This window comes from Sarcophilus harrisii, chromosome 6 (assembly GCF_902635505.1).
Source record: "Sarcophilus harrisii chromosome 6, mSarHar1.11, whole genome shotgun sequence".
Lineage (NCBI taxonomy): Eukaryota > Metazoa > Chordata > Mammalia > Dasyuromorphia > Dasyuridae > Sarcophilus > Sarcophilus harrisii.
The window spans coordinates 51,404,722-51,417,910 of record NC_045431.1 but is presented as its reverse complement, the minus strand read 5'-3'; the positions used below and the strand labels follow the sequence as shown (position 1 = coordinate 51,417,910).

Below are 13,189 nucleotides of genomic sequence, written 5' to 3'. Positions count from 1 at the left end.
AAGAGATTCTATTGGAGTTCTCTAGAGATCTGGGCTTGATCCTCTGCTATTTTATCAAAGATGGATAAAGGAACAGACTGCATGCTTTACATTCATAGGCAACTCAGAGTCGATAGGGATGACTAACACTGGGTGACAAAATTTAGAATTAAAAAACAAACAAACTAGAACATTGAGCTAAATCTAAAAGATGAAGTTTAATGGGGACAAATCAGTTAATCAGCCAGCCAGAATTTATTTAGCACCAACTACATGCCAGGCCCTGAAATCAATGCTTGGAGATACAAACAAAAGATAAAGAGAATCCTTGATATTGAGTTGACACTGTAAATGAGTAGAGAGGATATGCCAATATCTATACTGAAACAAGATATATACAGAATAAATCAGAGATAATAAGCAGAGGAAAGGTACTAGCTATACTAGGGTTTAAAATATTAATTGTATAAATGATGGGTGGTAGAGCCATGATTAGACAGAAAGTCATTTGAAAAAAGATTTAGACATTTTAGTAAAACTATAGCATAACATGACAACCCAGAAAGAAAGTGCAATCTTCAGTAGAAGTGTGGTGTTTGGAACCAAAGAAATGATAGTCTTACTATTTTCTGCCTTCATCAAACCACAACAGGAGTATTATTTTTAATTATTTATTTGGCCAGGATTCTTTCCAGGTTATCATACATAAGGTATGTAATATACCCAATTTAAAGGAAAATGTGACAGAGCAGTTCTTCCTTTGGTTTCTTGAGCTCGTGATGTTTGTCAGGTCTTCCTTTCTTGACCAAGAGGCAAACTCCTCCTTTTTTTTCACATGGCCAGTCCCTTTCCCCAAGAAGTCTACATTCTTACATTCTTTTGGGGAAGATAACCCAAGGTGGGGGAAGAGCAAAGTCCAGAGGGCTTCTGTTCAAACCTAAAATCTCCAGCTCTGATATCCTTATGTGTTTCAATTTTCTAATTTAAGTTTCGTTTCTCCAATTTAATTTTCATTTTCTAATTTGTTTCATTTCTTCAATTTAATTTTTGTAACTGTGGAAACCAAATGCTCATCCATTTCTCACAATTATAATTGCTATAATTCTATGGAAGTATACTATAACACTGTAGAAATAAGAGCAAGTTGTGGAAATTTCAAAGAAGCACATTTAAGTTTGATGTCAGGCAATACTTTGTAATAACTAGAGCTCTCCAAGAGTGGAATGGGATGCCTTGGGAAATAGAACTCTGTAACAAAAGCCTGACTGGTTTCTTATGAAAAGAACATTCATATTCAGGGATGGGTTAGACTATATGTCCTGTACACCCTGAGAACTTCTTGTTCTGTGAATACAAATCTGTTGAATGAATAAATCTCTGACAGGGACGTGTTGTATTCAATTAAAATATCTGATTCACTTATGTTGAGGATTTATCATACAGTGTAATGTGATGCATTTCCCTCCCTTTTTCAGACCTGTTCGTGTACCTGCTAGAAAAAAAAGCTGTTTAGAACCATGGGTTATTGGCTTAATCACTTTTATATCCCTGATTGTTCTGGCAGTGTGCATTGGACTCATCGTTCATTATGTGAGATACAGTAAGTATCCAATGGGTTTTTTTCCAAGTTGTCTAAATAAATTTCAAATTTTCATTGATTTTAGATTTGCCTTTTTATCTCTATAATTCAAACTATTTATGAATGAGCCTTCCTCAAATTTTTATCACTTCATGCATTGTTTATAGATCAAAACTTCTGGAAAGGCTAAAAACCACAGTAGTCAGTTATTATCATTAACAGACATCAATTAAAGACCAGCTCATGTCTTCCTCTTTTTGTCATTAATAGACATCAATTAACACTTGAGAGGCAATGTGATATAATGGACCTGGCCTTAGACTCAGGAATATCTGGGCTGAAGATCCACTTCTGACACCGACTGGTTGTGTATTTCTACATGAGCCATTGAAAATTATGTGGCCACACATAACTTTATAAAACTAAAAGATGCCGAACCATTGATGGTTTGCCTTGATAGAGCAAGTTCCTGCACACAGGGTTTTCAATTCCAGTGAAATCATAAAGCCTAAAGCCTAAAGCTTTAAAGCTAAACCTAAAGCTGCCTCCCTCCCCAGAGAAAGGTTCAAATTGGAAGAATGAAAACAGAAAAGATCTGAGATCTAATACCTTGAACTCTCTAAAAGTGTAGGAAAACCTGCCATTTAAAAACCTCAAATATATTTAAAATTCTGGCATTAAGGAAATTAATGATACCTCAGACATTACAAAGAAGGTATAAGCAGATAGGCAGGTAAGTAATAAGCATTTATTAAGCTCCTGCTATGTGACATACATAGTGTCATGCAGTAGGGATACAAAAATCAGCAAAAAGATCATTCCTACCCTCAGAGAATTTATATTCTAATGCATAAGACTGCACAAAAGGGAACTGAAATCAGAAAGAGGGAAGTACTTATGAGTGTTGAATGTCTGGTTAGTTTGAAGCAGTGGAGCCTAGAGGAACAAACAAAACCTAGGACTTTCTTCCAATAAAGATTCTTGGAGGAACTCATGAGTGTGAAAGGGGGGGCAGCATGGCAGAGCAATAATCTGATGAGAAGACCCCAGGAATTGAGGAACATTTTAGGACAGGCACTTTTCTGTTTCTGTAGCTAAATGATTTTTCTATCACTATTCATTATAAACTCATCTTGTCCTATATGTCACTACAGGAGATTAAAGAGGATGAAATGTATTATGAAGAGTATGAAGGTTGACTATATTATGGTCAGGTGCTTCACAGAAAAAAAGAGTCAAAGGTTCCCATGATGTTAGGATGGTTCTGAGTGAACTTTCAGACATATTCTCTTAAGGTGGAATAACTTCTGAAATTAATATAGAATGTTTGAACTGGACAGAGCCATACTTCTCATCTAATGAGTCCCTCCACGTCCCTTACTTTATTTCATAGATGTAGCAAACAAGCTTCTGCTTGATATCAATTAAGAAAAAGAGAATTATTCTCCTGAAGCAAGTGGTTTAGTAGCACGATCTGGTGCTGATTTTGGTTAAATTTTAGTGTGTTCCTTTTGCTGAAATTAGAGGCAATCTTAATGCTGCCATTGTCTTAGTTTGGATTTGATATCAAAATGGAAGAAGGCACTCACAAGTTATTGAACAATTAAACAAAATGAGGTCTATTTTGCCCTAACTTAGCAAAGATATTCAAGAAGGACCCAGTGGCCCTTAGCTTCTCTGTGTATGATCCCCTAACGAAGAGCGCACAGTGACTTTTGTTTGCTTCAGAAATGGATCAAGTTGAAAAAGTCCCAACTTCACCCAAGAAAGACTATTTTTGCCTTTATATGACCATGAAGCTGCGATCAGGATGTAGAGGCCAAATAATTCAAAGGCACAGCTTTGTCTCTTTAGGGAAAATGAATCCCTGCTTCAGAAAGTAAGGATTGTGGGGAAACACTATGAGATAATAGTCTTATTACAGTTGACTACGTAGAGAAGCTGATTTCCTCTCAACAAAAGAAAGATCCTTGCAACCTGCTCTTTTCAGCTAAAGCAGAAGCTAGGGCAGCTAAGTGGCTCGGTGAGTAGAGCAAGGAGCCTGGAGTCAGTGATGAAATCCTGGGTTAACTTGGTGAGGTTGGCAGGGAAAGCTTGAAGCACTGATAGGATTGTAATGCTCCCTGAGCCAGGAAGGGAAGGGTAGTGATGGGATCAGCTCTGCCCTTACCGTATCCAATCAGAAAGTTGAGTTGTGATGTCAAACCCCTGAGGTTAAATTTCCCCTATAAATCTGCTGTCTTTGCTAAATCCCTTTTAGGGGTAAACCTAGTGACTTTCTTTCTCACTCCTTCCCTCAAACATTATGTTTCTCCTTGTTATAGCTAATTCTTTTAGGGTGCTAAATTCCTTTGTGGGGTTAATCTGCTAAATTCCTCTATGGATTTAACCTGTCAGTCAAGGGAGTACTTACCTCATGGTATATTCCTTTTCTCTTGGTTAATTATGAGTTTCACTAAGAAACTTGTCTTTTCCATTGTTAATTATTAAAAACCCTTTCCTTGCTAACCCTATATTTCTATATTTCATATTTCCAAATCTATTTCATATATATTACTCCTGGTGTCTATTTTGTCCTTCAATTCTTCTTGTTAATAAAGGTAGCTTTTGGCAAAGAGAATGCTATTGTGAATTCTTCACATGTGCCTTTTCTCTTGAGCCTCTTTTTTTGAACCAGGAATTGCTACTCTGACTCTATCATTAGGAAGACCTGAGTTTAAATTCAATCTCTGAAATTTACTGTGTGACCCTGCGGAAATCACTTGATGTTGCTTGCCTCAGTTTCCTCATGTGTAAAATGAGCTGGAGAAGGAAATGGCAAACCATTCCAGTGTCTTTGCCAAGAAAGCTCCTAATGCAGTCATGAAGAGTCCGACATGACAGCAAAAGCAGAGGCTGAAATGTTTCTCATAGTGATTTGCTTAGGTCATGGCAATTCTATTATCAAACAGATTCCGAATGAGTATGCTTTCCATTCCTACTTTCTAAAGAGACATTTCGTGTTTATATAATTTGAACAAAATCCTAAGTGAATCCACGGTTCTATTATTTCATTATTATCATTTAACATTTTTTTTTTTTTTTTTGGTCTGCACCCTGGGGCTCTAGCTTGGAATCAAAAAGAGCTAAATTCAATTCCAACCTCAGAAGCTTTCTACTTTGTGACCTCAGGAAAGCTACTTAAACTTCTGTTTACCTGTTTCTCATCTGTAAAATGGGAATAATAATAGCACTTACCTTATGGGTTGGGGTGAGGATAAAAATAAGACAAAATTTATAAAGCTTTTAGCACAGTGCTTGGCTTATAGTAAGCCCTATATAAAGGTTAGTTATAAAGTCTCAAAATTCTCTGCTTTGGTTTTTTGATGGCTGAGACCTGGGCTGAAGAATGCTCAATGCTCAGGTTCTCTCTATCTCATACACTCTCTCTCTGTTTCTCTGTCTCTGTCTCTCTCTCTCTGTTTCTCTCTCTCTCTGTGTTTCTCTCTCTCTCTCTTTCTCTCTCTCTCTTTGTTTCTCTCTCTCTGTTTCTCTTTCTCTCTCTCTCTGTTTCTCTCTCTCTGTCTCTGTCTCTCTTCTCTCTGTATATATATGTATGTATAAACATACACACACATATAAACACACATATGTAAGTATATATACATTAATATATACATACATATATAACTCAATACATATATATACACAATACATTCATATACACATGCATACACACACATACACACACACACACACACATACACACTTACATACATATATTATGACTTGCCCAGGGTCACACAGCTACTAAATGTTAAGTGTCTAAGCTCACTAACTTAGCTCCTGACTTCAGGGGCGATGCTCTATCCACTGTGCCATCTAATTGCCTCTCCCCTTATTTTTATAATAAGTTTTTATTGTTATGTTTGGTTCTTAAATGACCGATACTTGTCAATATATTGAACTAGATTATGTTTGAGGTCTCTTCCAGCTCTAGATTCATCCATGGCACTTGTGATTTTCAAATTGAGAGCGTGCTTTGGAGCCTGCATGTTCACATTTGTCTAAACACTTCAGTCATTTAAATACATCTATCATTTATCTCTTCCAGATCCAATCCAGAGACTATTTTGCCTCCCAGCTAAACTAAAAATTCTAAATCTGACCCAAAGCCATGCAGGATGTAGCTAATCCAATTTTTGACTTCCTATGTAGATTACATTTTACTGCTCAGCTGATTTAGGTGCAGTTGGGAACTTCCACTAAAGTATTTCCCTCAACAAAGGTGAACAACATCCTACTGAACACCTGAATAAACAATGGTTGTTATGATTTTGATTGCTGTCACATTTGTTATCTATCTTCAGGAGACAAATATAGGACAGACTCAAGCTCAGCCCTTTAGCAGCTGACGTTTAGTAAGCCAGGATATAAAGAGGAAACACAATAGCCTGTAGGAATATAGACATACCTAACAACACCCTACCTCCCCTCACCCCCCTTTATTTGACTGAGGATCAGACTGAGAATCTGCTTTTCTTTCTACTTCCCTTTTTTTATGTTATATCAGTAAAATCAAATTATACATGTGGTTTTTATGTATATCCACAACAGAAATACAGTTCTCAAGAGTTCCTTTTACTTTTTTCTATTTCTCTTGAGTCCTATGGTTGGAGGTCAAATTCTGCTTTTCTTTCTAAAGAATAAGGGACAAGGTAACCTACTATTCTCAGCTCTGACAGGGGCTAATCTATTCTCAATAAATGGCATGTTTAATTAGTTCTGGAGATAGAAAAGAGACATGTAACGTGACATGTTGTCTCCCACACTCTGGCCCAGTGACCCTGTGAAATTCTGGCATAATGTGTATATCTTCATTTCTTGGTGTGGCTGTTTCTGCCACCTCTATGAGTCAAATGTCCTGTGGCAACATCAACATCATCAACAAAATAGTCAATACGCTGAACAATTCCATGGAATGGTTGTCAATGACGATCCTCCAGCTTCAAATGGCTGAGGCAAAGGGCAATGGGGAAAGAAGGCACACATGTATATTTAATAAAAACGACAGCTGCATGTTTGGGGGTGGTTTAAGGAAGTATCTTGCGCTGGAGGACAATGGATGATTATTCATGGAGTAATGAAATGTGTTATTTATAAAAATGACTAAATAAGAGATTTTTACAAATCATATGCTTCCTAACCCTTGTGAAGAAATACTGCCTAGCCACCTGATGATGTAACAATTAGCAATCCACTTCTGTTAATACTTTAAGCCATTTAATTGGAAGTGCTGCAATTCAGGTGTAGGTAACCCTGACCAGGCCCATTTTCCTGCTCACTAATTTCCCTAATGCAAATCCCAAGCAAGACAGAGATCACGGGGTCTAGTCTGTAATTTCCTTTCTGGGTGTTAGAAATCTGGAATGCCAATAGATTCACTTTTCTTTCAACAGTAAAAAGGGAAAATGCAACTTAAATAACATAACAGAGAGCAAATGTATATTCTATAATAGAGAGAAAGGGGTAAATATTTTAACCAACTCAGAGGGTCAAACCCCCAAATTTCTTAGAAGATATACTTATCAAAGAACAAGCCTTGAAGATTTAAAACTATAATGCCATACATATTGATGCTGTTTGAATGCTCTCAATTCCTGGTGGTCGAGGTTAGTGGCAATAAGAGAGTTGTTAAAATCCCCTGTAATCGGCTGCAGATTTAAAAGTGAAAGAATTCACTCATTCCCGAATTATTAGTTGCAAAATGAAAGTTTATTGTTGGATAGAAATCAGTTTGCCAAGGGACTGAGTTCTATAGTGGCAAAGACCTATTGGGAAATGGAGTTTTGGTGCTGAGAATGCTTTCTCAGCGGGCAGAAGGGTCCTGACGATTGAGCATGCTATCTAGGGCCATCTGCAAAGAGCTTAGTTGAGGGAAGCTGTTAAATTGGGAGTTGATTTGCCCCTGAATCTCTTATTCTGAAAGGATGGGTTCTTCCTGGGAGATCCTGATCTCTGAGATCAGAAAAGGGAACACAATCTCAAAGTGATAATCTTAAAGGGAGCAGTTCCCCTCCCCCTTCAATATGAATGAAAATTATGATTTAGAAGCGAAATTTGATTTTCCTCTGGGTTTATGTGTTCTTTTAAAAATTAATAAATTAACAACGTTAACAACTAGGTCCTGATAAGTACAAATAAATCCCATAAAATAGTTGAATTATTTATTTATACACTGCATATATGCACATTTCCATTGGGTTGGAACAATTACCATTTTTACATAATTGTAAATTCAGTTAATCAGGGTTCAGGAAGAAAACTTGAAAGCTTAAAAGAATTATCGTTTTAATCTACAATTTTTCTTTGAAGATTTCAAAAACTGTGTCCTCTTATAAAATATTGGTTTGTTTCTTATTTTTTCTAAGCCAAATATTGTTGTATTAGTATTATTTTTTTGAAATACAGAGTAGGAGCCACAGATGGCATGGTACTGAGACAGACTAAAAACCAGGCACAATTTTCCATTCTAAACTTTTTCCCATTGGATAAACAGAAAAGGGTATATCCTGTGCCTAGAATGCTCTTTCTCCTCTGACTACTTACCTTACTGACTTCCTTTAAGTCCCAAATAATCCCACCCTTTACAGGAAGCATTTTCTAACCCCTCTTAATTCCAGTACTTTCCCTCTGTTAATTATTTCCTATTAAACCTATATATAGTTTGCTTCTTAAGTATTTCTCTGCATGTTGTATCTCCCATTAGGTTGTAAGCTCCTCAAGAGCAAGGACTACCTTTTGCCTCTTTTTGTGTCCCTAGCACTTAGTACAAGGCCTGGAATAAGCAGTTGATAAATATTTATTAATTGATCATTAAAAATGAATCTCATCACCTTTCATTTGACACCGAATAAAAACAAAGCTTTCTGCTTTAAGCAGCTAGGCAGTGGAAGTCTTATATAATGGACAAAGCTGATGCTCAAGTGAGAAAGACTTCAGTCAAGTTGTGTCTTTAATTCTTTAAGATTTTAATTGGTAGACCAAATGCTGATATAGTATGATAAAGGGAATTCTCTCATTAGAATTTCTCCTTACCAATGAAATCACAGATCTAGTCCTTTTTAAATCTATCCCCAAGAGAAAGATTTCTTTCACTCAAGATATTTAAAACAATATCATTCAGGCTTTTAAGACAGTAATAAAGGAAAATACCAAAAATATTCTGAGCAGTGATAATATTTTTAAAATCAGGGTACCCTTAGTTTTATGACTGTCTTGAAGGTGATAACATTAATTTGAACCGACTAAAATCTGTATTGCCAACAACTCTGAAAAAATGATTTATCTGAGGAACAGTTTTCTAGGTAAGTGTTGTCTGTTCTTTGAGTTGGAAACTATAGTAATAAACAATTTAATGTGAAAATCTTTCTAAAGTATATCATATGTTATTCTGTCTTAAAATATATAACACGACTTACTCCTTGATAACTTAAGTTCATTCTCATCAATATTAATTGTACTATGATATCTTGTTGAGATAATTTATGACTACTTGGGGCTACACTAAATGGTTCAGATGGCTGTGACTCAAGGTTTTTTGTGCCTGTTTTTTTTATTTTGTTTTGTTTTGAGACAAGTGGGGACTAAATGATTTGCCCAGGGTTACACAGTAAGTTTTGAGTGTTAAATGTTAAGTGTCTGAGGCTGGATTAGAACTCAGGTCCTGTGCTCTATCATCTACACCATCTAGTCCCCTCCCAACCTTTATTTTGTTTTGTTAATGCTGTGTCTTCTCTATTGTTAGATGTCATTTCCCCCCATCATTGGGCAAGCTATATGCAACACTTTCATTGGGACTCTGTATACGGACTTAGAAACCTGATTGTTAGAATTTTGTAAAAGCAAAAATTCTAAGTGAAGGTTTGAAGGGATCTCTGAAAAGTTCATGAATTGTGGTGGATAAATTTTGGGTGCTCAAAGGCCTTTTTAAAAACTGTTTTTCTTACTCTATTCTTGCTAGATCAGGTCGATGGATAATTCTGGCATGGTTATCAAAAGATCAATCTTAAGACTTTCTATTTAAACCTTGTATGCCAGAGAGATCACTGGGAAGAAACAAGTTGCTGATATGGCTGATATGGAAGGCATTGACCCCCTAATATTCTTCCAACTTTTCTCCCTTTTCACCTTTTGTTGAGCTCACTGGGGCTAAGTGACTTGCCCAGGGTCACACAGTTAGGAAATATTAAGTGTCTGAGGGCAGATTTGAATTCAGGTTCTCCTGACTTCAGGGCCAGCATTCTATCTACTGCACTATCTAGTTGCCCTTCCTTTTCACCTTTTTACAAGGGGATGGAGAGAAGGGCTTATGATATGCATCTTCTTGTAACAACAGCAAAAATCGTAGATCTAAGAAGGATAGCCTCTGACCTGTTCCGTGTTTTGCCCAGAAGGTAGGAAAGAGGTAACATAGCATAACAGATAAAAATGTAGGGATTGGAATCACTAAGACCTGGATTAGAATCCTGCTTCAAGAACTTACTAGCCATGTAATTTAGGATAAGCCATTTACTCTCTATGAGTATCACTTTTCTCCTCTGTAAAATGAGGAACACAGACTTAATAATATCGGCCCCTTTTCAGCTCTAAATTTATGATCTAATGAGATTGACAGGCAAGCAGGGAGGGGGAGTTAAAATAATAAAATTGGGTATATGCAAATACTTTGAGGAATGAAAGAAAATTTGTTTTTTACTGGTATATTGAGGCAATCAACCATGGGACGTAAAGGTGTAGTCGCCATTGGGAAGCCATTGTTTGTTGTCTGTGGTCTCAGCTTGGCTTTGATGTAGCCTCTTCAGAAATGAGTTGAGTAACTTGTAAACAGTTACATCAGAGTGTTTACAGACTCACCTTAAGAATCCAGTGGCATTTTTTGTCTTTATATTACTGAATCTCATAACAATCTCCTTCCTCCTTGCAGATACCCGAAAGCCCTACAATTACTATAGTACCTTGTCATTCACCAGTGACAAATACTACCATGAGTTTGATAAAGAAGCTACCACAAACTTCACAGAAATGAGCCAGAGGATAGAATCAATGGTAAGTCACAATCTACTTCTCCCTGTATTGCTTTGATTCACTTTGATTTACAGTAATATAATTAATATCAATTTAAGCCACCTGAACTGAGCTCTCTCTGGCAAGGCTGAAATGATTGGCCATTTCACTTAGCTCTTCCTTCTCATCTTTCTTTGTTATTGATGGGGATAATGCCCAATTGGGCTGCATAGCTAAGGGATATTAAAATGTGATTATGACAGTAAAATTTATTTCTTCATTCCAAACTTTTTGGATGTCTCTCCCATATTGACACAGAGCTCTCAAGTTTCAGAATGTTCAAGCAAACAGTTGATTAAATATCAAAATTCAAGGATATATATGGAGGCAGAAAACCTGGACTTGATTCCTAGCTCCTGAGCAAGTCACTTAAAATCTCTGGGTCTCAGGTTCTTTATCTGTAAATTGGGGTGTTACACTAGATTGTAATGTTCTGGTTAGTTTTCTGGATGTCTTTGGATCAGCCTTTGTTTCAGCAGAGTAATCACCATGAGAATACCAGGGATAAAGTTATTATCTCCTTCACAATCTTTCTCCTTGCCTGGGGTCCTGGGCCAGCTTTCTGGAGGCCTTTCAGCTAGTTTTGGTGTCAGTGGAAAAATGAAGGACAAGTCAGTCACCACAATGGTGGGAGATGAAGTGAATGTCTCTCCTCCAGTCCTTGCTGATTGTTATATACTCTACTATAATTACATTATCATAGATGTGAATCTTGTAGAACTATATTAAGTACTAAGTACAGGTACTGAACTAGAGAACTATTAATCACCATGCTAAACTAGATAGCTATTGTCTTATCAGTTCCTCTGAGTTAACACCTTGTTTCAAGTATACTTCTCCAGAATTCTGGCTCTCTACAGGAGATGACCACTCTGATCTCTTCTAGTTCTAAGTTGATGTCCACTTAAGTTCAGAGTCAACCAATCCGCATGCATTTATTAAATTGCTATGTGCTAGGTACTATCTATAGGCAATATTGACCTAATGGCAAAATGAAGTGATTTCTTCTCACAAGGAGCTTACATTCTATTGTGGGGAAGGGGAGGAGGACACAGCATATATAAATGAAAATATCTGACTAGGGGCAGCTAGGTGGTGCAGTGGATAGAGCACCAGTCCTGAAGTCAGGAGGACCCGAATTCAAATTTAGCTTCAGACACTTAACACTTCCTAGATCTGTGGCCAGGGGCAAGTCACTTAACCCCAATTGCCTCAGCAAAAACAACAACAACAACAACAAAAAAAAAACTGTGTGTGTGCATGTGTGTATTTATAATTATATATCTTTATTTATATTTTTAAATTTATATTTTTATTTAAAATTTTTAATTTAAATTTTAAATTTCTATTTAAATAAAAATGCAAATAAAGATATCTAGTTATAAATACATACATACATATAGTACAAATCACATAAGGTATATTTTTTGGGTGTGGAACTTGTTGAGATCATTAACAGGGTGATATCAGGGTGGGAAGCCAAGAAATGCTTAAGAAAGTGTCAACACTTAAGCAGAATTTTGAAGGGAATAACAAATTCTAGAAAACAGTAGCAGAATGGAAGACCTGTAGAAATTACTTCTATAGGACAGCTAAGTAGTCCGGTGGATAGAGTGCTGGACCTGGAATCAGGAAGAACTGCATTAAAATCAGGTGCTTGCTAGCTGTATGACCCCAATAAGTCTTACCTGCTATCTGTCTCCATTATTTTCATCTGTAGAGTAGGATCATAATTCCCAGAGTTGGTGTGAGGATAAATCAGATTTTGTAAAATACTTTGCAAGCTTTAAAGCACGAGTATGGCCCAATCCTTTGAATTCTGCATTTCCATTTCACTTTCAGAATAACTTTCATAAAATCAGAGATTTAGAATTGAAAGGGGCCTTTGCAACAGGACAGTTAGCCAATTCTCCTGGAGGAGAATTGGGGATTGTAAGAGCTTATGTGACTTGTGCAAGGATAACCAATAAGCAGAAGAACAAAGATGCAAACAAGTCAGCTGACATTCTTTCCATGTTGCTCTGCCAACTTTTTCTTTCTACAGTAGAATAGTCAGGGACAGAGATAATCATGGCTGCATAGTGTAACAAGTCCTGTTTTTGAGTTGTAGTGCTGGCGTTCGTTGCTTTTAGGATCAAAGCAAAATTACTTTTTTCTTAATTGGAAACATGAGGAGGAGAATGTTTCTACCGCCCACCTCCCAGAGCTGTTGGGAGGAACATACTTTATCAATTGCTTGAAAAGTATGAACCATTATTTTGTAAACCTGGAAGGAGGAAGGCTGGTAGCAGTGGTATGTCAAAGCATGGATACAAAGTTACTAAGATGAACCCTTTTGGGTAAAAGCTTTATCCTCGAAATATTCTAAAATAATGATGGGCAGTTCCTAATTTTATGGGAGTACTTCCAATAACTGTAGAGAGGTATGGATGTATTTAAATATCCTATGAGTAATTCTATTATGGCATGGCTTATTATTCAGTATTCCACAGGAAAGGGCAGGTAGGTATTTTGCTAAATAGATAC

At 36.7% G+C, this 13,189-nt stretch overlaps 1 protein-coding gene across 2 annotated transcripts in view; it reads left to right on the top strand.

The window, feature by feature from the left end:
* LOC100916056 (transmembrane serine protease 11E) overlaps window positions 1–13,189 on the top strand; it is a 67,364-nt gene that overhangs the window by 32,441 nt on the left and 21,734 nt on the right. For both annotated transcript variants that reach the window (XM_012552224.2, XM_031942005.1), the window contains exons 2-3: window positions 1,455–1,579; window positions 10,524–10,645. In XM_012552224.2, the coding sequence (XP_012407678.1) occupies window positions 1,455–1,579; window positions 10,524–10,645 (247 nt within the window). The remainder of the gene's footprint in view (window positions 1–1,454; window positions 1,580–10,523; window positions 10,646–13,189) is intronic.